The sequence below is a fragment of the Mercenaria mercenaria genome, chromosome 3 (assembly GCF_021730395.1).
Source record: "Mercenaria mercenaria strain notata chromosome 3, MADL_Memer_1, whole genome shotgun sequence".
Taxonomy (NCBI): domain Eukaryota; kingdom Metazoa; phylum Mollusca; class Bivalvia; order Venerida; family Veneridae; genus Mercenaria; species Mercenaria mercenaria.
This window is the reverse complement of record NC_069363.1, coordinates 67,051,391-67,079,283: the sequence shown is the minus strand read 5'-3', so window position 1 is coordinate 67,079,283 and position 27,893 is coordinate 67,051,391. Positions and strand designations below refer to the sequence as shown.

At 35.9% G+C, this 27,893-nt stretch overlaps 1 protein-coding gene across 1 annotated transcript in view; it reads right to left on the bottom strand.

Moving 5' to 3' along the window:
- Positions 1–136: 136 nt before the first annotated feature.
- LOC123524488 (pikachurin-like) overlaps positions 137–27,893 on the bottom strand; it is a 120,843-nt gene continuing 93,086 nt past the window's right edge. The window contains exons 8-14 of the mRNA XM_053538832.1: positions 26,926–27,163; positions 24,978–25,206; positions 23,656–23,836; positions 21,941–22,019; positions 21,438–21,668; positions 17,337–17,440; positions 137–16,685 (exon numbers count right to left, since the gene is read on the bottom strand). Coding sequence (XP_053394807.1) covers positions 16,537–16,685; positions 17,337–17,440; positions 21,438–21,668; positions 21,941–22,019; positions 23,656–23,836; positions 24,978–25,206; positions 26,926–27,163 — 1,211 coding nt within the window. The 3' untranslated portion in view covers positions 137–16,536. The remainder of the gene's footprint in view (positions 16,686–17,336; positions 17,441–21,437; positions 21,669–21,940; positions 22,020–23,655; positions 23,837–24,977; positions 25,207–26,925; positions 27,164–27,893) is intronic.

The window sequence follows — 27,893 nt, the reverse complement described above, 5'->3', positions numbered from 1 at the left end:
TTATGAATTAATACTGTGCTTATTTGTACAGCACTATAATTATGTGCTAATCAGTACTGCCTAAAATTAGAAATATAATAACACTGATGCGGCCATAGATGCTCCGATGTCTGCCCAGTAAACAAACAAGTACAGGCAATATTCTATCATTTATTGTCTCTTTCAACATGTCATTTTCAATACAGATTATTACATCACAAAACAACAAGAAAGTTAAATTCATAGGCAAAATTTGTACACAACTATATACATGTACACACAAAAAGAGATGTCTGCAGGCAACAAAGGTCACAGTGAAAGAATTGTACATATTATGAAAGAAGGGTTCAGTTTTAGGATGTAATCTTCGGTGGGTGCATGTGGAGTAAGAAACAATAAACAAAACACAATAAATGGTGATAAGAAATATGACAAAGTAAACAAAATGAAAAGTAGTGCAAAGGAGGGTGGCAGTGGGGGTGGGGGGCATGTAATGTGGGTAGGTTGAAGGTATACTATAAAACAAGAGGGCCATGAAGGCCCTGTATCGCTCACCTGACCTAGCGACCTAAAGATCATCACCTTTGATTTGACCTAGTGACCTAGTTTTGACCCCACATGACCCAGATTTGAACCTGACCTAAAGATCATCAGGATTAACATTCTGACTAAGTTTCATGAAGATACAGTCATAAAAGTGGCCTCTAGAGTGTAAACAAGCTTTTCCTTTGATTTGACCTGGTGACCTAGTTTTTGACTCCACCTGACCCAGATTTGAACCTGACCTATAAATCATCAAGATTAACATTCTGACCAAGTTTCATTAAGATAAGGTCATAAATGTGGCCTCTAGAGTGTTAACTAGCTTTTCCTTTGATTTGACCTGGTGACCTAGTTCTTGACCCTACCTGACCCAGATTCAAATAGGACTTTAAGATCATCATGATTAACATTCTGACCAAGTTTCATGAAGATAGAATCATAAAAGTGGCCTCTAGAGTGTTAACTAGCTTTTCCTTTGATTTGACCTGGTGACCTAGTTTTTGACCCCAGGTAAACCAATATCGAATTCCTGCAAGATTTTATTAAGGATAACATTCTGACCAAGTTTCTATAAGATTGGGCCAAAATTGTGACCTCTAGAGTGTTAACAAGCTATTTCTTTGATTTGACCTGGTGACCTAGTTTTACATGACTACATGACCCAATATTGACTCTGTCCAAGATTTTATTGAGAGTAACATTGTGATTAAGTTTCATTAAGATTGGGTCAAAATTGTGACCTCTAGAGTGTTAACAAGCTTTTCCTTTGATTTGACCTGGTGACCTAGTTTTTGAACCCAAATGACCCAATGTCGAACTCGTCCAAGATTTTATTTAGGGTAACATTCTGACCAATTCATTAAGATTAGGCTAAAATTGTGACCTCTAGAGTGTTAACAGTCAAATTGTTGCCAATGACGGATGATGGACGAATGACGACGGACACAGGGCGATCACAAAAGCTCACCTTGAGCACTTTGTACTCAGGTGAGCTAAAAACAACAGTTGTTGGCGGACAGCAACACCTGACTAATAAAAAGTCTTAAAACAATGAAAACATAGATATAAACAAGAGATCACAGAGTGATCTTGGCGCCCACCAATGTGCCATTTTTGAGTGTTCCAAATTTCAAGACTTATTGACTAGCTCAAGGTCAAATTTCGTTTCCGTACACAACACAAATCTATGCATGTGGTCCAAATTTGAAGCCTGTACATTCAAAAATGTGAAAGTAGGTCACTAGGTCAATGTCAAGGTCAAAGTTTGTTTCGGTACACAAAACTATGCATGTGGTCCTAAATTTGAAGCCTGTAGCTACAGAAATGTGAAAGTAGGTCACTAGGTCAATCTTAAGGTCAAAGTTCATTTCGTTACACAAAACTATGCAAGTGGTCCAAATTTGAAGGCTGTAGCTTCAGAAATGTAAAAGTAGGTCACTAGGTCAAAATCCAGGTCAAATTTTACTTCGGAATACAAAACTATGCATGAGGTCCAAATTTGAAGCCTGTACCTTCAAAAATGTGAAAGTAGGTCAAAAATGTGAAAGTAGGTCACTAGGTCAATGTAAGGTCAAAGTTTGTTTCGGTACAAAAAACTATGCAAGTCGTCCAAATTTGAAGGCTGTAGCTTGAGAAATGTAAAAGTAGGTCTCTAGGTCAAAATCAAGGTCAAATTTTAATTCGGAATACAAAACTATGCATGTGGTCCAAATTTGAAGCCTTTACCTTAAAAATGTGAAAGTAGGTCACTAGGTCAAGGTAAAGGTCACAGGTCATTTCAGTACACAAAACTATGCAAGTGGTCCAAATTTGAAGGCTGTAGCTTGAGAAATGTAAAAGTAGGTCACTAGGTCAAAATCAAGGTCAAATTTTATTTCAGAATACAAAACTATGCATGTGGTCCAAATTTGAAGCCTGTACCTTCAAAAATGTGAAAGTAGGTCACTAGGTCAATGTCAAGGTCAAAGTTTTTTTCGGTACACAAAACTATGCATGTAGTCCAAATATGAAGGCTGTAGCTTGAGAAATGTGAAAGTAGGTCACTAGGTCAAAATCAATGTCAAATTTCATTTTGAAACACGAAACTATGCATATGGTCCAAATTTGATGCCTGTACCTTCAAAAATGTGAAAGTAGGTCACTAGGTCAAAATAAAGGTCAAAGTTTTTTCCAGTGCACAAAATTATGCATGTGGTCCAAATTTGAAGGCTGTAGCTACAGAAATGTGAAAGTAGGTCACTAGGTCAAAATCAAGGTCAACTCATGTCAAGGTTCATCTTGCCACTCAAAAATATACATGTGGTCCAAGTTTGAATGTTGTAGTTACTGACAAGAACATTTTAAAAGTTTTTCCCTATATAAGTCTATATGAACCATGTGACCCCGGGGGCAGGGCCATATTTAACCCTAGGAGGATAATTTGAACAAACTTGGTAGAGAACCACTAGATGATGCTACATTACAAGTATCAAAGCCCTAGGCTTTGTGGTTTGGACAAGAAGATTTTCAAAGTTTTTCCCTATATAAGTCTATGTAAACCATATGACCCCCAGGGCGGGGCCATATTTGACCCTAGGGGTATAATTTGAACAATCTTAGTTGAAGACCACTAGATGATGTCACATACAAAATATCAAAGCCCTAGGCCCTGTGGTTTTGGACAAGAGGTTATTCAAAGTTTTTCCCTATATAAGTCTATATAAACCATGTGACCCCCAGGGCGCTGCCATATTTGACCCCAGAGAAATAATTTGAATCATCTTGGTAGAGGACCATTAGATGATGCTTCATGCCAAATATCAAAGCCCTAGGCTCTGTGGTTTTGGACAAGAAAGTTTTCAAAGTTTTTCCCTATATAAATTATAGAAATAAACAAAGGGCCATAATTCACTCATAAATTGTTGAACCAGTCTGATTTTCAGGGGGACACAACTAGGGTACCAATACATCATTCTGACAAAGTTTGGTCAAAATCCCCCCAGTAGTTTCTGAGGAGATGCGATAACGAGAAATTGTTAACGGACGGACAGACGGACGGACTGACGGACGGACGGAATGACGGACGGACGGACCACGGACGCAGAGTGATTTTAATAGCCCACCATCTGATGATGGTGGGCTAACAAAAGGGGCAACAATTTTGTGTCATAGACTTTTCCCCTCTTATAATGCTTAATGAGATGACAGATTACCCCAAAAATATTTTTAAGTTGAAAAAGGGGCATACATTTGTAAAACTGTGCTATGCACGTCAGATTTTCAATCCATTTCCCATTAGTGGGTACTGAGATACCAGCATACATACATAACTTAACAAGTGGACCATGATGGTCCTGAATCGCTCACCTCTTCCCACATGACCCAGTTTTGAGTATGACGTCGTTTTTTCTATTATTTGACATAGTGACCTAGTTTTTGAGCTCATGTGACCCAGTTTTGAACTTGACCTAGATATTATCAAGATAAAAAATCTGACCAATTTTCATGAAGATCCATTGAAAAATATGGCCTCTAGAGAGGTCACAAGGTTTTTCTATTATTTGACCTATTGACCTAGTTTTCGAAGGTACGTGACCCTGTTTTGAACTTTACCTAGATGTCATCAAGGTGAACATTCTCACTAATTTTCATAAAGATCTCATGAAAAATATGGCCTCTAGAGAGGTCACAAGGTTTTTCTATTTTTATACCTACTGGCCTAGTTTTTGACTGTACGTGACCCAGTTTCTAAACTGACCTAAATATCATCAAGGTGAACATTTAAATCAATTTTTAGGAAGATCCATTGAAAAATATGGCCTCTAGAGAGGTCAAAAGATTTTTCTAATTTTTGACCTACTGACATAGTTTTTGACCGCAGTTGACCCAATTTCAAACCTGACCTAGATATCATCAAGATGAACATTCAGACCAACTTTCATACAGATCCCATGAAAAGTATGGCCTCTAGAGAGGTCACAAGGTTTTTTTATTATTTGACCTACTGACCTAGTTTTTTAAGGCATGTGACCCATTTCAAACTTGACCTAGATATCAAGGTGAACAATCTGACCAATTTTCATGAAGATCCATTCAAGGGTATGGCCTCTAGAGAGGTCACAAGGTTTTTCTATTTCAAGACCTACTGACCTAGTTTTTTATTGAAGTTGACCCAGTTTCAAACTTGACCTATATATCATCAAAATCATCATTCAGACCAACTTTCATACAGATCCCATGAAAAATATGGCCTCTAGAGAGGTCACAACGTTTTTTCATTATTTGACCTACTGACCTACTTTTTGACGGCACATGACCCACTTTCAAACCTGAACTAGATATCATCAAGATGAACATTCTGACCAATTTTTATGGAGATCCATTCACAAGTATGGCCTCTAGAGAGGTCACAAGGTTTTTCTATTTTTAGACCTACTGACCTAGTTTTTGACCGCACATGACCCTATTTCGAACTTGACCTGGATATCATCAAGATGAACATTCAGACCAATATCATACAGATCCCATGAAAAATATGGCCTTTAGAGAGGTTATAAGGTTTATCTATTATTTGACCTACTGACCTAGTTTTTGATGGCATGTGAACCACTTTCGAACTTGACCTAGATATCATCAAGGTGAACATTCAGACCAATTTTCATACAGATCCCATGAAAAATATGGCCTCTAGAGAGGTCATAAGGTTTTTCTATTATTTGACCTACTGACCTAGTTTTTGACGGCACCTGACCCACTTTCGAACTTGACCTAGATATCATCAAGGTGAACATTCTGACCAATTTTCATGAAGATCTCATGAAATATATGGCCTCTAGAGAGGTCACAAGATTTTTCTATTTTTAGACCTACTGACCGAGTTTTTGACCGCACTAACCCAGTTTCGAACTTGACCTAGATATCATCAAGATGAACATTCAGACCAACTTTCATACAGATCCCATGAAAAATATGGCTTTTAGAGAGGTCACAAGGTTTTTCTATTATTTGACCTACTGACCTAGTTTTTGAAGGCACGTGACCCAGATTCGAACCTGACCTAGATATCATCAAGGTGAACGTTCTGACCAATTTTCATGAAGATCTTATGAAATATATGGCCTCTAGAGAGGTCACAAGGTTTTTCTATTTTTAGACCTACTGACCTAGTTTTTGAAGGCATGTGACCCAGTTTCGAAATTGACCTAGATATCATCAAGGTGAACATTCTGATGAATTTCCATGAAGATCTTGTGAAATATATGGCCTCTAGAGAGGTCACAAGGTTTTTCTATTTTTAGACCTACTGACCTAGTTTTTTAAGGCACGTGACCCAGTTTCGAACTTGACCTTGATATTATCAAGGTGAACATTCTGACCAATTTTCATGAAGATCTTGTGAAATATATGGCCTCTAGAGAGGTCACAAGGTTTTTCTATTTTAGACCTACTGACCTAGTTTTTGAAGGCACGTGGCCCAGTTTCGAACTTGACCTAGATATCATCAAGGTGAACATTCTGACCAATTTTCATGAAGATCTTGTGAAAAATATGGCCTCTAGAGAGGTCACAAGGTTTTTCTATTTTTAGACCTACTGACCTACTTTTTGAAGGCACGTGACCCAGTTTCAAACTTGACCTAGATATCATCAAGGTGAACGTTCTGACCAATTTTCATGAAGATCTTGTGAAATATATGGCCTCTAGAGAGGTCACAAGGTTTTTCTATTTTTAGACCTACTGACCTAGTTTTTGAAGGCACGTGACCCAGTTTCAACTTGACCTAGATATCATCAAGATGAACATTCTGACCAACTTTCATAAAGATCCCACAAAAAATGTGACAAGCAAAAGTTTACGGACGGACGGACGACGGACACTGCGCGATCACAAAAGCCCACCTTGTCACTTTGTGACAGGTGAGCTAACAAAAAATTGCAAAGTCAAAAAGGGGCATAACTTTGTAACAATTGTAAACAGATTTATGGAACCTGTGCAATGCAAGTCAGACCATCATAGTGAACAAATGTGTGAAGTTTCAATCTATCCTGTTTGTGTGTACTGAGATACCAGCTTACAATAAAACTTTACCATGTAGATGCCAATGCAAAAAAAACAACAAGCCAATTCAGTGAATGTATATATCCCCTGGCAAATAGGCTGTTCTGTGAATGAGGGGACTATAGTTTGACCTACAAGTGTGACCCTGACCTTAGCCTAAGTGACCTAGGATGTACCATCTTGATGGAAGTAATTATTTGATGCTAGTTTTATGAACATCTTTGAAGCGGTTTAAAGAACACGGAGTGGACATAAAAGTTAAGCTATTAGATATCCTTGGACCGAGTGACCTGGGTGTGCACTCTGCATGTCGTCTTGATGAGGTAAACAACTGATGCTAGTTTTATGAAAATCTTCAATGTAGTTAAGAGGACATGGAGCAGACACGAATATGGACGGATGGACCAACAAGTGGACACAAATTACTCCAATATAGCTCCTATAGTATTACAGGGAAGGCAGGTAAGAAGTTTCATTCAGTTGTGATAAGTAATGAGAATGAGATATGAGCTTGCTAATAAAATCTGTAAGAAGATCCTTTGGAAACACAGAACGCACCATAAAATAATAGCAGAGTTGGTTTTACTGAATCTGTTCATGTGAGGTAATGGAATGTGCTACACCCCTCATTCCCCCTAGCACTGACTTAAGCTGAATTCTATTACCATAGTCACTGAATGGATTCCATGATCCGAAAGGACCAGATAATATTACAACACTGAGTCCAAGTACGAGGAGACTTGACTGCTGTTGTGATAGTTAACAGAATCTGTAGGAATGATGATGCCAAAGCTGGTGATATAGCAATAAGTCTTGAGACATTTGTCACACATGGCTACAATGAACTGAAAATTGCCTCAGAAAGTGATTTCATTTCAATGTTTAAAGTACAGGTATACATTTTTCTGAATTGTATTATGTGATGTTCACAAATGTCCCCTGATCAGTCTGTATGAAAATTGTTCTCTATTTCAGAAGAGGTCATTATATACTGCTGGCACCAGTTTAGGAACAACAAGTACCGGTACTAGCATATGTTTACAATATTCAATGTTCAATAAAAGGGACACAAGGTCAATGTAGTGGTTGTAACATTTTTTTTCAGTATTAATGACATACTCCTATATTTTTGGCCCCAAAGACCCTCCCATGTCTGGCCCCTAACAGCATAACTATAATGGTATTTTTTATTACAGTAATCAAATGCAATTAGCTTTTATAGGCTGAATGTAAATTCACAAACTAAATGCAAGCTTTCATATCCTTCAACTGTTTTACTGCTGAAAACTCTATTCTGTACTCTTGTTGAATATCACAAACACAATTCTAATTCTGAAATCTAATATATAATTATATGTACACTGATCACTTTTACAACAATAAAAGCAGAGAAAATGTTTAGTGTGGCAAGATATATTATAAGATCACAGAAAAGTTGCTATTTACAGAAATAGCAGTGGGCACAAACTATCTGTTAGCAAGCATAAGTGTGTATGCATGAATTTGGGAAAAGATGTTCAGACTTATTTCCTCATATATATTTTGGAAAATGATTTATTTATTTGGGTTTTACGGCGCATCAATGCAGTATAGGTTATATGGCACCAAACAGGACTACAAATTTTGGTTTCACATCTCATTTACATCGAAATAGCATCACACATACTGGTAATTTTTTTGTATATCTTCAAACTTTAATTTCATGAAAAGCTAATTTTAACTAAATAACAAAAATCTGTAACTTTAATATGTAGCAAAAACATTTGTGTGAAAAGAAAGTTAAAACAAGTGTTTTCTTATTCAAATACTCTTGTAACTGACCTGATGAACAAAATGTACAAATGTATAGAAGATTCCCTGACAAAGTGGCGAATAAATCTATTTGAACTACTCAAACACTTTCCAATACCACAATCCCTTTTTATAGTCTGTAACAAACAATGTGAGTTTCCATACACCTGCTACACAGATGGCAGTCCTAAATGAGGCCAAAATGTTTTTTTCTCTGTCTTAAAAAGAACAACAACAAAAACTCTCAAATCCTGAATGGTAACTATATACAGTAGAGTTTTTAACAAGAAGTGTCCGTAAGACAAGCAGGCTTGACTTTTCTCAGTGCTTCACTCTGAATTAGAGCTTTGCCAGTAATAAAAACTTAATCAAACTTTAACCAAAAATTTCTAAAAAGGGGCATAACTTTGTCAAAATTCAAACCAGAGTTATGGGGATTGTTTCTCCTGGTGTAGACTTTGATAGTAAATAAACATTCTAAGTTTCAAGTCAAAAGCTTTGATAGTAACAGAGATATTTGACTTCATCAAAAACTTTAACCAAAAATTTCTAAGTTGAAAAGGGGCATAACTCTGTCAAAATTCAAACCAGAGTTATGGGGATTGTTTCTCCTGGTGTAGACTTTGATAATTAATAAATGTTTTAAGTTTCAAGTCAAAAGCTTTGATAGTAACACAGATATTTTACTTTATCAAAAACTTCAACCTAAAAAGGGGCATAACTCTGTCAAAATTCAATCAGAGTTAAGCAGATTGTTTCTCCTGGTGTAGACTTTGATAGTAAATAACTGTTTTAAGTTTCAAGTCAATAGCTTTGATAGTAACAAGAGATATTTAACTTTATCAAAAACTTTAACAAAAAAATTCTAAGTTAAAAAGGGACATAACTCTCTCAAAATTCAAATCAGAGTTATGGGGATTGTTTCTCCTGGTGTAGACTTTGATAGTAAATAAAAGTTTCAAGTCAATAGCTTTGATGGTAACAAAAAAATTTGACTTTATCAAAAACTTTAACCAACGGCAACACCAGGGCAAGTGCAATAGCTCTACTTTTTCTTGGAAAAGTCAAGCTAAAAACTGAAACAAAATTTGATTTTGTAAAAGACACTGACAAAATTGTTTGTAAATGAATAATGGAATGTATTAAGGAGGAATGTTTACAGGTATAAATAATGAACAGATCACAATAAAAAATTTAATACGCAAAACAAAGGTAAAATAAGAGGGCCAGATGGCCTTGTATCTCTCACTAGAGTTTCAAAGATCATATGACCTGGTTACAATAAATAATTTGGTCAAATTCCTTTGAAAACTGACCTGCAGGTTTAGAGAAGATTTTCAAAGTTTTCCATAAAGCCATACATGGAAAACTAGTCTGCCCCTAGCATTTTTTGATGTTCTGTAATGATGTAAACATTCTTGGTAAAGAGTCACCAAAGGAATATTTGCATGGAACTATTTCAAAATGGGATTAAACATTAGGTGATGTTGTTTGAAGATTTTCTATTTCTGTTTTTAACTTTGGCTGCTTCAAAAGGAACCTTTGAACAACTTTAGAAGAGGACTATCCAAGAAACTGCCATCTTCACTTTTCAACAAATGGTTTTAGAGATCTGTTGAGCACCGCTAAATGATTGACAGACACATGATGAATGATAACAATAGCTCACCTTGAGCACATTGTGTTCTGGTGTGTTAAAAAGATACTTTTGATTTTTGCAAAACATGTTATTATCAACAACAAATCAATTCCACAAAAAATGGTAGTAAGTGAAAAACATTTGTTTTGACAAAACTGAAAAAACAAGTGAATGAAGTATTGCCATGCAATACAAAGTCCCCTACTGGAAGGCACCATATTTTCTCTACTGCAGTATAACACAATGAACTGATATCTGTCAATAATGTATAAACAATATTGTACTATATTACAATATGTTATAACAAAACACTTGGATTAAAATTTGTATAAATAAAAACCTATAGTTGTTTTCATATAGAATTTTTTTTGGCCGATTATCAAAAAGGTATCATATAAGTTATTTATAGCAAAAAAAAAAAAAAAAAAAAAATAATAATTCTATACGAGTCCACACAAAACTTTTTACCAGGTAGAGATTGGTCAAAATACACTTAAAAATTGGATGTAACATGCATGTTGTACCACAGGTCTCAATTTTTCCCTATGGCCTGTAATAAATAAGTTACAATATAAGCTATTTATAGTAACAACAAAGGGACATAATTTTAAAAATCTAAAAACAAGAGTGCCTTATGGTGGTGAACATTTGTGCCAAGTTACATCAAAATCCCTCAATGCATAAAGAAGAAAGGCTCTGGACAAAATCTTTCTTGAATTTGGCATTTGACCTCTAAGTGTGACCTTGACCTTAGACCTAGGGACCTGGTTCTTGCGCACAACAATACGTCTCATGGTAGTGAAAATTTATGCCAAGTTACAAGCTAGGGTTCTGGGTGTTGCGCATGACATGTCGTCTCATCATGGGGAACATTTATGCCAAGTAATATTAAAATCCTTTGACGGATGACAGAGGTCTGGACCTGACAGGAAAAAAACCCTATTGACCTTTGACCTCAAATTGTGACCTTGACCTTTGAGCTAGAAGTCCGGGTTTTGCGCATGACATGTCATCTCATCATGGGGAACATTTGTGCCAAGTAATATTAAAATACCTTCATGGATGGTAAAGTTATGGACCGGACATGAAACAGACCCTGTTCATAACATGTTAACATTTGACTGCCAAGTGTGACCTTCACCTAGCTAGGGGTCTGAAAGTTGTGCATGACACATCGTCTTATTATAAGGTACATTTGTGCCAAGTTATATTAAAATCCCTTCATGGATGGCAGAGTTATGGACCGCACAGGAAAAAGGCCCTGTTGACCTTTGACCTCCAATTGTGACCTTGACCTTTAAGCTAGGGGTTCGGGTTTTGTGCTTGACATGTCGTCTCATCATGGGGAACATTTGTGCCAAGTAATATTAAAATCCCTTCATGGATGACAGAGTTATGGACCGGACACGAAATTGCAGACGGACGGAATGACGGAATGACAGAATGACAGACGGAAAAGCACATTCCTATAGTCCCCAAAACTGGTTTTCAACCAGTAGGGGACTAAAAAAAACTGTTCATTTTGTTTTACAGATTTCTCACCAAAACTGTTCCTTGCCATACTGCATCTTCATATTTAATGCTTCAGAATACTAACAAAAACAACTGTCACTATACTGATTGTTCTGAAATTATCTAACCATTTGCACATATACCCTTTTTACTACTACTACTATGTAAAGTTGTATCTACCATTTACAACCCTTTTCACTTAAGAAATAATGTACAGAAAAACTGTGTTTTAATGTTATTAATACAGGAATGATTCTGGCAATGTATAACTGATTTAGAGTGTATTAATTTAGGTAAAACACGATTTTGCTATACACTCTTTCTTGGTCGCAACAAAAATATTGACGTTATGGCACGTTTACATGACGTCATTTTAGCATAAGCGTGTTTTAACAGAAACAAGCATATTAGAATATATGATAAATGTATCTATTATGATGCATAATTTTCTATTACAGAACATCATATACTGTAACATATCATGTAAGAACATAATTGTGTTTGGTATCAAAATTTTCATTAAAACATGTAGATTTTGAAAATTATACTTTCAATTTTGAGGTTACTACAATGTTTGATTTAGTTTGTATTTTGAAAATTAATTTCCTTAAAATCATAATCTGTGCAAATCTTACATATGTCAAGAAAGCTTAAGGTGTTTGCCTTATAGCACTTGTGTCCAGTCTCTTTAAGAAGCTGTCAATGGTATTTATCTGAAGATCTTTATTTAATGGATATAGACATTTGTTTTATCACCAAAAACTTCCAGGTTTATATCTAATCAGACTGTTCAGACTGTTTGTTGTTTGATGATTATCAAAAGTGATGCATCCTTTGTTAAGCCAAATAATAAGAAAGTATATAAACCTGATTTTCAAAAATAAATATATAGATACTTTGTGTTACTTAACCCTTTACCACACAGAACAGAAGCCAAAGTAGCCTCTTTTACATAACACTGATAAGTGATAATCAATAATGAATAATCGGTATATGGCTGATAAGCGTGACTGTCTTATCTGAACAGAGGTGTTGGCATTATTTTGTGATTACACACACTTATGTTAAAAATGTCATTATTTTAATATTTTCTGTGAGTTTGACATTATTTTTGTCAATATAAAGTTTATAGCAATTTAAATTCTCTTTCCGATGATACAAAATTTATTGTAGTTTCTCTTTGAGTTTCGAAGATATAAAGTGTTAAAGTAATTAAGGGAAATATATTTTTAGGCATAAAATTCTGTTTTGGATTACTTTCACATTGAAATTCATATACATTTTTATTTTGATGTTTGAAAGTTTGATTTATAGTTAATAGACTCATCTTCCGAATCGGAATCGGTAAGTATTTATATAAAGAAAACAACCATCAAACTGAAAAACACTACATAAATAACGGATCATAAAATTTCTGAAAGTGCAAAAAGATCGCTGACATCGAGACTCGTAACTGACAACAGTATTCTTGTGCTAAAAATTAAAATATTTTTAGATAATATTACGTAATATTTTGATGATCAAACGTCGGTACATCACAGGTGACTTCCGCTGCAATTAACTCTTGGGGTGTCATAAAATATTTGGAAGCCGTGTTCCTTCTATTTTGATTAACACTTCCTGTTATGTAAGGCCATAAATTCCAAGCCATCGTATACACAAATTGTTGTTTAGGGGAAATCCGCATATATCACGCGTGACCTTCATGATCTAACACATTTAAAAATACTTCGATATTAAATGGTTGTTATTTTTAGAACGAGGAAAGTCCCGCGAACCGGCCAGTTGCAAGTAGTTTTCTCAGTAATTTTCCATGACGTAGCGTCGTGCACATGTAGGAAAAAACCCCGGTGTTTTTTCTTGCAAAGTACTCGATAAATTTAAATAGTAACCACATGATCTTGTACGTAAATAATGATGACGAAATCTCGTATTTTGAGTTAGTAAACATCCAGAATTTGTTTCTTTAGGAAAAGAACGAAAATAAAACGATTGATTATGAGACACGGGATAACACGATTCTGTTCAAATGGCCGTTAATCGGTATTATATGTTTCTATCAGGTAATCGATAGACACGGGTCAATACGTTTCTGTTTGGTAATCGATAGATACGGTGATAAACGTATCGATGTGGGAAAGGGTTAAGCTACATTTTACTTAGTGAACAAATTAAGGACTCTTAGTGATCAACTCTTGTGTTATTAATCTTAAAGGAAACTTTGTGTTTTAAACTAAGTAACTTTGTGAAAGTAAAGAAACATTATTGTTGGAAATTTAATTGTTGAAATATCAGAAATAAAAGTTTAGAAAACATTTAACAGGAGACTTTTGTGTGTTTTAATAAATGGAACATAACTCCCACATTTTAAGAAAACAATCTTCATTCATAATATATCTCAAAGCCAATAACATACAATCTTATAAGGCTGTAAACGGCAAATAGAATATTTTTCTTCTGTAGATATTTATCAAACTAGTCAAAAATGGGCCGCATGTAGGAGATACAACCCTTTATTATCAACAATAGTACAGTCATATAAATGATTTTAAGTTCAGGTTATGGCTCATTGCACAGTTTCCGAAAATGAACAAGTCACAACAGGCTGTAAGTAACACTTAACATCTTGAGGAAAATAAAAAAGTGAATAAACTGCACCACTCTGTGTATACAGAGTTAAGGTGTAACAACCATCAAACAGAAAACAACATGAAACTATAACATCCAACATTAAAGTTTTGTAACATTCAAAACTGAATACCTTGTCATTGCACATCTTTGTAAAATAATATAAACACATCACATGACAGTTTTTTAAGGACCATGGGCATTCTATTCTTTCCTGCTGTCAATACTAATATGCTCTACAAATAACTTTCGATTCAAAAATAAATATCCCACTTTTTTTTTTTTTTTTAGATAATTCTTAAGTCTCATAGTTAAGGAAAGTTAGCAACAATGGAAGAAAGGAAAGTTAGCGACAATGGAAGAAAGGAAAGTTAGCGACAATGGAAGAGCAGAAATGGTATTTTCTGGAATTTCTTACACTAACTTAACAAATACATGTAAGACTTGCAGCAGTTCCGAAAATGCAAAAAAAAAGGATTTTAAACATGTTAACACATATCACATTACTACAAAAATAAGTGCATTATATGCCTATCTAAACAAGTAAACAAATATCCACACAATCATTGTTTAATACACTTAAACAGAACAATCACAAACAACACAGCTTAATGTATTATGGCACAAACATATTTCATAGCTGTAAAAATATACCCAAAACAACACTTAGCCATTAAATATCATAATTCTAACAATATCTCAGTGTCCTCCCAGTATGTCTCTGGGGAAAAAATTTAATAAGTCTTAAAGAATGCAGTTATTTACATAAAGATTGTCCTATGCCATTTCCTGTCTCAAGTTAATATGTATTCTTCTAAAATGCAAAATTGGGTACAAGTTACATGTATTAAAATTTCATAATATATTAAGAAAAGTCTGCTGACCAGACAATTAAAATGGCCATATTATCTCTCACTTTGGAAAAAGAGAAATTCATGTAGTTATGAAACATGTTCAGTAAAAATCTATCAAGACATTCAAGTATATTTTATGGCTTTTGTATCCATTTTCTGCTGTGAGCACAATTTAATACCAAGGTCAGTGTGAAGTTACTATCAATTCATTCATGCAAAAAGGTAGTTTGAACTTGATGACCTGAATAATTCCAAGGAATGTAAGTATGCTTCAGACCAAGTTTGGTGAAGATCCCATTATTAGTTGTAGACTTCAGGTGCAGATTTTGATATAAAATATCAGTCTGTATTATCTACCAGGTATAAAAAGAAAACATTATTGCTCTGTGAACAACTTTAGACGGGATCAGTTCCATTCAACATAAGTCAAAATTCAAAATTCACATCCAGTCAAAATTCATTACACTGAAAATCCTTCAGCTAACTAAGGTAATATCTTTCTGAAACTTTTAAAATATTACAGCTTCATTTCAATTCCAGACTGTGTATCATTTAATCATAACAAAATCTCAGATGTTATTAATCTTACAATCAAAATCGCAGAACTATATACAGTCAAACTTTGTTCGCTTGAACTCTGATAATTCAAACATCATTCTTCATCCTAACTCATTGTCAGGTCCCAGCCAAATCCCTATACAATGTATTTAGTTTGACGGCTCGAACTACTGATAACTAGAGTAAACTTTGCTTGTCCCGACGAGTTCAGGAACAAAGTTAGACTGTAATGTTCACACTTCACTGGTTACACGACATATGTTAAAGGTAGAGCATACATACTTACTGAACCTATATACACTTTTATGACTTGGTGATATTTTACATGTATAAGGTGTATAGAAGCTTATCAGGATAAAAATAATCATACAGCGACTGAATTAAACATTTCTATAACACACATGGGACTATTGTTAGTTTTAAGCCTAATTTATATTCTGTTGTAATGTATATGTACATTATATACACTACACAAGAAATACCATATGGCAAGTATGGCACAAACATTCTCAATCATGTACTTATGTTGTCAAGAGTTCAGTTGTTCATTTAAAGCACTAACATGTATACTATTTCAATATCAGAATGATATTCATAAAGCTGTCTATTAAAGTATGAACTGTGTTTTCACCTCAGTATCCACATTGTCCCACACTGCTTTAAATCAAAGTACATGTATACTGTCTTTCACTGCACAACTCATAAAGCAAAGTGCCATTTATGTGTGTTTTTCGCTGTTTTATTCTGGTACAGTCTGTATGAAAAGAACACTTTAAGTGTGTAGTGCATTTTGTTGTTTTCATATAATGTATAATGTAAAGTACATATATAAACATTTTGCTGCTTTACTTTTTTTCTTTTCAAAAGCTATCTAAAACATAGCTTCTGTATCATATTTCTCCTTTATCACATATCAACGGTAAGTGTTATATTTTTCAACCTCTTCTTCATTGTATAACATCGTTTGTGTTTGTATATGAAAGTAGAATGAAGCTACTATGAGCATGGTACAATATTTCTACCACTGTCTGCAGACTGTAGAAGTGATAGGGAGAAATCATTATCTAGAACCATTTCCTGGATACATCCATTGTAACCTGAACTAAACTTGCGTAAAGTCCCCTGTGATACATCTGGCATGCCACCTGCAAACAGATATAGAGGATATTACATGAGTGTCTTTTCATATTGAATTTATTTAACGAGTTGAATAAAATGCGACAAAAATGTACAGGTAATACCATATAAATTTTTATGTAGTGGCTTTATTTAACTCCCACCATATCAAACATGTGTTAAAATGTGTCAATTAAAACTTCAAGCTAAACTGCTTTTGAGAACTAAATTGATCATATGGCTAGTTTTCCTAGGAAAATTACTGAATGACACATTATGTTACGGTTGCTTATGCATAGCCTGTAAGTTTAAAGCCCATCTCTGAAAACTGCATCAGGGAGTCAACTCTTTGGCTAAGTGGTTAGAGCATTGGGCTATCACCCGTGTGACCCAGGTTTGAATCCCGCCACAGGCAGCTGAGATTTTTTGTCATAAAATACAATGCTCTTTGCTTTGTTACAGCTAAAAGTCATAAGAAATATGCCCATCTCTGGTTTTTAAGAGTTTGTTGTAGACAAAACATCATAAAAGTAAATACTGTAATAATTACCTATCTTTTGCATCATTAATTTGATAACTACTGGTACTTTTCTGACAGAACAATGAAGACAATAAATAATCATTATGTTTACAATTTAAGCTTACAGAAATTTACATTAGAGACAAGAAGTGATATTTACCTATGTAAAGAATTTTGTTTGTATTTAACATAGTATAGCTGCCTTTTGCACTTCCCTCTACAATCTCTTTTCCATCCACAGAAATATAGCCATCTTGTTTGTCTCTGAAACAAAAATATAACTGTAGTAAAATATACAGTGCTTTCTTCAACCTCCCAGTTAGTGTCAGCTTGTATGCTGAGTGCCAAGGAATATCTACATCAGTTATTACAATGCTATAAACAGCTACATATTTTATTGCTATTGAATAAATATAATTGTATGTTTTACTTTTCATGTAAATTTGCTTTCAATCTGTAAAGATACTGTTAGACAGTAGTACCTGTTATTGCTGCAAATACACAAAGTTACAATCAATTCTAACACAACTCTATTCATTTTCCTATTAAACAAAGAGGACTGAAAATTGTGTGTTGTTAAACAATTCATTTCTCTGACATCACATTTATTACATCATAATGTCAAACGCCATAGAGGTGCACTGGAAAAGAAACCAACAGAAAACAGGCAAACATTTAATGGATGTCATTAAGGATGTACTTTAAAATCCTTGGTTATGTGTCAGAATCTATTGGCCTTCAGCAAAGCAGCTGACTTCTTCTCATGAAGAATTCTACACCCAAAGTGAGGTATCCAGCCCACATCAGTGGGAGGCAAAGTGAGGTATCCAGTCCACATCAGTGAGAGGCAAGGTGAGGTATCCAGCCCACATCAGTGAGAGGCAAGGCGAGGTATCCAGCCCACATCAGTGAGAGGCAAGGCGAGGTATCCAGCCCACATCAGTGAGAGGCAAGGCGAGGTATCCAGCCCACATCAGTGAGAGGCAAGGCGAGGTATCCAGCCACATCGAGAGCAAGGCGAGGTATCCAGTCCAACAGTGAGAGCAAGGCGAGGTATCCAGCCCACATCAGTGAGAGGCAAGCGAGGTATCCAGCCCAGATCAGTGAGAGGCAAGGTGAGGTATCCAGTCCACATCAGTGAGAGGCAAGGTGAGGTATCCAGTCCACATCAGTGAGAGGCAAAGTGAGGTATCCAGCCCACATCAGTGAGAGGCAAAGTGAGGTATCCAGCCCACATCAGTGAGAGGCAAAATGAGGTATCCAGCCCACATCAGTGAGAGGCAAAGTGAGGTATCCAGTCCACATCAGTGAGAGGCAGGTGAGGTATCCAGCCCACATCAGTGAGAGGCAAGGTGAGGTATCCAGCCCACATCAGTGAGAGGCAAGGTGAGGTATCCAGCCCACATCAGTGAGAGGCAAGGCGAGGTATCCAGCCCACATCAGTGAGAGGCAAGGTGAGGTATCCAGCCCACATCAGTGAGAGGCAAGGTGAGGTATCCAGCCCACATCAGTGAGAGGCAAGGTGAGGCAAAGTGAGGTATCCAGCCCACATCAGTGAGAGGCAAGGTGAGGTATCCAGCCCACATCAGTGAGAGGCAAAGTGAGGTATCTAGCCCACATCAGTGAGAGGCAAGGTGAGGTATCCAGCCTACATCAGTGAGAGGCAAGGTGAGGTATCCAGCCCACATCAGTGAGAGGCAAGGTGAGGTATCCAGCCCACATCAGTGAGAGGCAAAGTAAGGTATCCAGCCCACATCAGTGAGAGGCAAGGTGAGGTATCCAGCCCACATCAGTGAGAGGCAAAGTGAGGTATCCAGCCCACATCAGTGAGAGGCAAAATGAGGTATCCAGCCCACATCAGTGAGAGGCAAGGTGAGGTATCCAGCCCACATCAGTGAGAGGCAGAATTTGAAGTTGGTAACCTTAACCACTCAGCTGGGAGACCCCTGTTTGCTCTGTTACACTAGTAGACATATCTCCAACTCTATGAGCTTTACTTTATGTTGTTTAACACAACCAGACATCAATATTCTTATATTATTCTTCATTGTATCCATTCATACTATTGTACTGCTTGAAAATTTAATGAGTTTCAACAAATCATATTGTGATAATGACAAAAGATCTCTGGAAATTGATGCCAACTAGTGTTTGCAGTATTTCAAAGACTCTTGATTTAAACAATTACACCTGACAGGACTGATCATCATTAAATGTATTGCATGAATGCATGATCACACATGTGATGTGCTTGTAGAATATTTGTCACTGAAACATGAAAAACAATTTCCAGTACAAGCAGTTGAAATGGAAATGTGTTAAAACTGTGATAACTCCTCTGACATCAATAAACATTCCAAAGATACACTGACAAATAATAGCTGTGAGTGAGTGAAAGCTATAACGTATACGTTTTGCAAATCTTGATTCCATTGGAAATGGAATTAAACACAAGTCTTATCAGTACATTACAAATGTACAAACACCAGTCAAAACAGGAGCTGTTTGCAAAAGAAATGCCCCATGATATCCTGTCAGATGGCATTGGGTATATACTGTTATGTGCTTAGACGCTGACCATTGATATAACGAACTTAAAAACAAAAGAGTGATCTACTGACTACAGGCTATCATACTATGAAATTTGAAGGCCATATGCACAAGGTTTCTCCAGTAATTGTTCAGAAACCATGACCTTAACCCTTGCGGTATTTACCCTTGCCAAAAGAAATCATCTTATGAAATTTGATGGCTGTAAGTTCAAAAGAGCTCCAGATACTGATCTACGAGCACCTTGAGTTTCAATGTCACTTTGACCTTGACCATTGACCAAATGATTCCCTGGCTGAATTAATTTCTTTTATTAATATTGCAAGCACCTTAAATAAATTTTAAGCTTCTAAAATTGTACATTTTTATTTGGAGGCTGAACCTATGTTCTGAGCAAAGTGCAATTAAATGTTAGTATTACTGGAGTTACTTTTACTTCTTATGAAAAAACTTATATTTGAGAGATATCGCAGAACAAACTTAGATACAGAAACCAATCTACTCCTGAAGCATTCTCTAGTTATTGACTGAAAACCAAATAGTCTACGACTGACAATGAGCAAAACAATTTACTCCCTCTGTCTTGAATGGAGGACATAAAAACAGAATCATCTTATACAGTTAACAGAAGTTAAAACAATGTTTATACAATATACATATTGTAAATTGGTTTAAACATAAATATACAAGAGAATCGGTTTCTTTGTTTCTTTTTAAAATCAGTGAGTACTTTATTAGCCTTACTGTCTTCTTCTTAACTGCACTTATTCAATTTCAACCTGTAACCTTTTCCCTAAAAATACTGTTCAATCACTAAAGACTTTTAATGTTTTATACAGTGCCTTGGTTTTCAGTTATATTTCTACACTCAGGAAAGTATTCTCTTATTTTTGTTTCTGACTTTTACACTCAGTATCGCAGAATCTTAATGTATACCCTCATTATTGCAGTTTCTTAGTTTTCTTCTGACTTTTACCCTCAGTATCACACTACCTTAGTTTTCTTCTTACTTTTACCCCCAGTATCACAATATCTTAGTTTTCTTCTGACTTTTACCCTCAGTATCACACTACCTTAGTTTTCGTCCGACTTTTACCCTCAGTATCACAATATCTTAGTTTTCGTCCGACTTTTACCCTCAGTATCACAATATCTTAGTTTTCTTCTGACTTTTAACCTTAGTATCACAGTATCTTAGTTTTCTTCTGACTTTTACCCTCAGTATCACAGTTTCTTAGTTTTCTTCTGACTTTACCCTGAATATCACAGTATCTTAGTTTTCTTCTGACTTTTACCCTGAGTATCAAAATATCTTAGTTTTCTTCTGACTTTTACCCTCAGTATCACAATACCTTAGTTTTCTTTCATACCTTTACCCTCAGTATCAAAATACCTTTGTTTTTTATGCCTATTACCCCACAGTATCACCATATACTAGTTATCAAATCAGACAGTTAGCCATCCAGTATTTTATAACAGTATTCACTTGTTCTCTGCAAATAACTTCCCTACATGAATATGTTGTGGAAAACAAATCACCCTACACATCTAGTATAGTCAAAGTCCAGTTGTCCTACCAGATTTTGCTCTACTCAGAAAATGTGCTTGTTATTATGAATCAACCCCTTTTTTGGAACCAGCTTGTGGCACCATCAATAAAGGAGAAACAATTTGTCAAAACAAAAACTATACTTTCAAGCAACACTATTACCTCTGAGCATGTATATTGTGCCATTTTCCATCAAACAATCTGGAATTGTTGTACGAGATCACAACCTCTCCACTTCCTAAATTATACCGGAACTGAAGAGCACCATCTTTAAAGCCAAGAGCAATGTAATCACTTGTCGCCTGCATAATATCAGGACCACTCCACAGAAGCAGGCCATTTCTTGATACTGGTTTTATGGAAAATTTTATGTCAATTTTGTCTCCACCAATTCTGTCAAAATAGAATATCTTTCTGTTAAGATAAATAAATGATATCCAATAAATCTGTTTTGAAAATAAAGAATAAAAAATACAACATTAATGCATAAATGAATTGAATAGAACTTTGTCAATAGTATTTAAAATACTGGTAAATTTCCCGAATTTATAATAACTCTGAGCATTACTGACAACTCCAATCCGGCAGAGGTTGGACGTCAATATTTACATGTAGAGGAATCTAACCATACAGTAGAATTAAATCCTTTGTGTTTTTTTACTTACTTTTTTGCTACCACTTTTTGCTTGTATATCAAGTAGCTTTCAGAGGAAAACCTCGGTTTTGTCATATCTTTCTCTGTATCTGAAAATGAGTATACAAAACTGATTGAATGAGATAAAAGTTTAATTTTCGAACAAAAGTTACTTGTAAAGCACCTATGCTCCCCCCACCAACCAGGCCACGATGGCCTGTTGGAAGCAAATGTGTTTGTAATTTTGTATGTCGTTACTTTGACCCTTTGACATACTGACCTCCAAAATAAAAGTGATCATCTACTACAGGCAATCATCCTATTTAGTTTGATGACAACAGGCTACAGCTTTCTTTAATTCTTGACTGGAAACCGTTCTCAGTCTCAAAGCCACTGTGGCCTTGACATATGATCTACCGACCGCTTAAACAACAAGGTTACCTAGGTCAAGTACATTTTAAGATAAGTATGACAAAATCTTTTATGCCTTTTATACATAAATTTGATTGTCAAGGACTGTAGTATAACTGACAGACTGACAGATGGAGAGATGTATAGAAAAGGTAAATTAGTCTCCATCTCAAAACTAGATGCCCACGGGCAACATGTCGAGCCGCCTTTTGACCCCTAACTGTGACCTTGACCTTTCAGACAGAATAAGTCTCATTTAGTTAAACATTCATGCTAAATATAAACAAGATTCCTCAATGTATGTCAAAGTTATGGGCCGGACAAGATCTGACATGACCTTTGACCTCCAACTGTGACCTTGACCTTTGAGATAGGAATCTAGGGTTTACACATCACACTCTACCTCACTGAGGTTACATTCATGCTAAATATAAACAAGATTCCTCAATGCATGTCAAAGTTATGTGCCAGACAAGATCTGACATGACTTTTGACCTCCAACTGTGACCTTGACCTTTGAGATAGGAACCTAGGGTTTACACATCACACTCTACCTCACTGAGGTTAACATTCATGCTAAATATAAACAAGATTCCTCAATGCATGTCAAAGTTACGGGCCAGACAAGATCTGACATGACTTTTGACCTCCAACTGTGACCTTGACCTTTGAGATAGGAACCTAGGGTTTACACATCACACTCTACCTCACTGAGGTTAACATTCATGCTAAATATAAACAAGATTCCTCAATGCATGTCAAAGTTACGGGCCGGACAAGATCTGACATGACCTTTGACCTCCAACTGTTACCTTTACTCAAAGTTTGAGAAAGGAACCTGGAGTTTGCACATGACACTCTGTGTTACTGAGGTTAATATTCATGCCAAATATAAACAAGATTGCTCCATGCATGTCAAAGTTATGGTCCAGACAAACAAATCCGGACACACTGATGCACGCACATACACCTAACAGCCATTTGGACAACTGTGCCTTTGCTTCTGCAAGCGGGCTCGACAATAAAAAATGTTTGGGGGCACAAAAAGGTCTCTCACAAAATGTGCAGACAAGATCCATTTTGTCAGGGACAATGACTGACAATAATCTGGTAACTTGAATGTACGAGCATTATGATAATATATCAGAATTATGACATCTATAACAGGATTGATGCCGCTTAGAGAAAAAGAATAATGGTTGTCACAATTCCAAAGCAGACAGCTCTACTTTAACAATCCCTGAAATTATTGAATTGCAGAGAAAAAGAGTCCTAAATGCAATTTCACTAAAATTATAATCATCATTGCTGTATGTAAGGTAAATTCTATCATACTTTTCTGGCAGTTGTTTCCAGCGTATCCAAGTGGGCAGTAACATGTGTAGACATCTTTCCTCGGTAAACATTCTCCACCATTTAAACATGGCTTCCCCTCACACGGATGTTCACAGCTCTCAATATTTACACCAGATAAAGCATCCTGTATCAGACTGACTGGACGATTGTTTATAATCAACTGAAACAATACAAGTCTTTATAACTGGAATATTCTGAAAAGTGACTGAGTGGGTTAGATTTTTATATTACCTGTAAACCTGATTCTACACTGATAATTGTCTATTATAAATTATATATATGTAAAGCACAAGACGGTTATAAAGCACATTAAGTTGAAGATTTTCTTTGTATGAAACCGGAGGCTCATATTCATCCAATCATTACTATCAACTTAAAAATTTTCTGTTTGCTCAATCTTTATATACTTAGTGATCTTATATTCAAGAAAAAAAAATAACAGAGTTAGATTTTTATCAGAAATGTTTTATTTATTACTTTTTATGAAGTAATTAAAAAGCATACTTTTTCTTTCAATTTCAATATAATTCTAGTGTTATATTTTCAATTGATACTGGGTTCAACAATATGAACCAAAAAGCCAGTTTTAAAACAGAATGTTGCTTCCATATTCATTCTTTTTCAATACAATCTGGTTGTGCAACCAAGGTAGGCAATGTGACTTGGTAATAATAATAACACCTTGAATTAATTTTGTAATGAATTAATTTTGTAACGAATTTCAGCTATATATAAATGTCAATGCAAATCTTTAACAAATATAGAACGATACATCTTATACTGATATAATTCCTTAGGCAATAATATGTTTATTAAATCTATACTTATGCTATTTTACTCTATCTTGGTGCTCAACCAGGATAGATCAATCAAATTTTAAGAATATCTCCAGATAATAGAATTTCTTCAAACTTTGAATATGGAAGGACATTTCGCCCATCTACAGGGAATTCTAGCAAACACCTTTAAAGTAATTGTCCAGAAAAAAAAAATTAAGACAATAAAGTTATTCAAGATAAAAGTTATGGTTCTTCTGCTCTGCATTCTGCCTCATTACCATCTATCAGTATGTCATGTTATATAACATTCCTTTCAGAGGTTTTACAGGAATTGTCCAGACAAAAGAATATTAGATACAAATAGGGAGGTACAAGCAATTAAAAATTATTCCAGATAAGAGTTTTTGTTCTTTCACCCTGCACTTCGCCTCACTTTCTTTCATTGTGAAAATGATCAGTTAAGAGCCACCTATGATACTGTTTAAGTGATACTCGAAAATATCCATCTTGATAAGGGTATACCTTTTGTATACAGCCATCAAACGACTGTGAAACATTGGCTAGCTTTGATGTTTCATCAAAGTTCCTATGTCCACCAACGTACATGCTCTGTGTGACGGTGAGTTGCGTGAATGCCCCCTGGGACTGACCAATAGCTGCAACCTGATCATCTATCTCAAGAATGCCTTCCATTCCAGTGCGAGACACCTTTACCCAGTGCCAGCGGTTCAGTGAGATCCGATTTTCCAACCTGTATATAGACAACAGAGACATGCTTATAATGGAGAAAAAAATCTTAATTGAACAAGAGCTCATAGAACAAGAAATGCCCCCCTTGATGCATTCAGTAAGTGCACAAGGAACAGAAATTATTTGGTCACTGTGCACTGGACATTTGACGTACTGACCTCAAATCAATAATTGTGGGTCATTTACCAGTCATAAGTGACCTCCGTATCAAATGTGATCTTAGACCAAAGCATTCTCTAGTTATTTGGCAAAAAAAAGTTTTATTGTTCTGGGTCAATGTGACCTTTGACCTACTGACCTTCAAATCAATAGGGGTCATCTGCTGGTCATGATTAACCTCCTTATCAAGTTTCGTGATCCTAGGCCGAAGCGTTCTCAAGTTATCGTCCAGAAATGGTTTAACTGTTCCAGGTCACTGTGACCTTGACCTTTGACTTACTGACCTAAAAATCAATAAGGGTCATTTGCTGGTCATAATCAACCTCCCTATCAAGTTTCATGATGCTAGGCCCAAGCATTCTTGAGTTATCATCCAGATCCAGGTCACTGTGACCTTGACCTTTGAGCTACTTATCTCAATATAAATAGGGTCATTTGCTGGTCATGATCAACCTCCCTATTAACTTTCATGATCCTAGGCCCAGGCATTCTTGAGTTACCATCCGGAAACCATAGACTTGTTCTGGGTCAATGTGACCTTGATCTTTGACATACTGACCTCAAAATCAATAGGGGTCATCTGCTTGTCATGATCAACCTTCCTATTAAGTTTCGTGATCCTAGGCCCAAGTGTTCTCAAGTTATCATCCAGAAACTGTTGAACTGTTCCGGGTCACTATGACCTTGACCTTTGACCTACTGAACTCAAAATCAATAGGGTCATTTGCTGGTCATGATGAGCCTTCCTATTAAGTTCTGTGATCCTAGGCTGAAGCATTCTCAAGTTATCGTCCGAAACCGCCTAAATGTTCCTGGCCACTGTGACCTTGACCTTTGACCTACTGATCTCAAAATCCATAGGGATCATCTGCTGGTCATGATCAACTTCCCTATCAACCTTCATGTTCCTAGGCCCAGGCGTTCTTGAGTTATCATCCGGAAACCGATTGGTCTACATACTGATCGATACCCCTCCTTCTTTGAAGGGGGACATAATAAAATGAATGTTGGTGTTTGTTTCCTTTTGAACTTTTTTTAATTATATATTTTAGGGCCATTATACCTTTATATTTGCTGTATAGCACATATATTGTCCTGTCATAACATCCTTTGAAAATGACAGTAACAGCAGTTTTATGTTAGAATACAATTTTAAGCTTAGCTAAAGTTCCATATACCTGCAAACATGTTGTCAATAAGAATTCATTGATTGAACCACTTATAGGCACAAAAGGAATGTGTAGATAGTTTTTTTATTTAGAAAGTTATTTCAGTTGGAGACATTTGTTCATGCCCATTACAGTTGGTCAGTTCAGAGGGGTTCCAGTTTAAATATGTTCAACTGTATTCTAAGCAATGCAATAGTTATATAACTTTTAGCCTGTGCAGGCTGATCATGGTCTGCACTGTTCCCTATTCATTTAGTAAATTTTAACTCAGCACCCCTTCAAATAATAAATGGTATTGCCTAAACTGAATGATGGGCCAGTCCATTATAGAAATTTAGCAGGATAAGGGTTAACTTAGAAATACCTGTAAAATAAAGAGATAATGACTTCACCTTATAATAGCTGGTCCAGTGCCAAGGTCAAACCTGAATTCCAGGTGACCATCTTGTAAGGCTAATGATATAAAGTCCCCCATCCTGTCTAAAGTGTAGCCATTGTATAGTATCAGACCGTCTGCTTTCGTTGCTTTGAGAACTATTTCTATCTCCAGAAACAGGAGAGCTGATCTACCTAGGCCTTCAAATTCAAGGTACGAGTGACCCTGAAATTCTGGTATGTGTACATCCATCACTGCAAAGATGATGAAATATTTAATTTACTGAAATTAATATTGGTTTAACTGTAAAAGCAATAAATAAACTAGAAGAATCTTTTGTAGAAAAGTGCACGTCTCCCCTACTGCAAAGTCATACAGGCAAGAAGTCAATATGGGACAGGAGCGAAAGTCAAAGAGACACTGTTGGTTGGCTGCAATAGGGATCATCTACTAAGCATATCCAATTATCCCACAAGGTTTCAACATTCTGGGCCCAGTGGTTCTCAAGTTATAAATTGGAAACGGTTTTCCATGTTCAGGCCCTTGTGACATTGATTTCTGATCGAGTGACCCCAAAATCAGAAGGGGTCATCTACTTATGTTCAATCATTCTATTAAGTTTCAACATTTTGGGTAAATTCACGCCGCTGTGAACTTGACCTTTGATGGAGTGACCCCAAATACAACAGAGGTTGTCTACTCCATAAGCCCTACCTACCTATGAAGTTTGCAGTTTCTAGGTCAAATGGTTCTCCAGTTATTGATAGGAAATGAAGTGTGATTGACAGATGGATGGACGGACAGGGCAAAAACAATATGTCTCCCCCAGTATGGGGTGGGGGGGGAGGGAGACATAATAATAATAATAATACAGATTTTAACAAAAACAACTTAATTAACAAAACAGTGTTTCTTTCTTATAAATACAATACCACAAATACTACTCAAGGCCAATACCAGTAAGCACAAATACAGACAATTGTT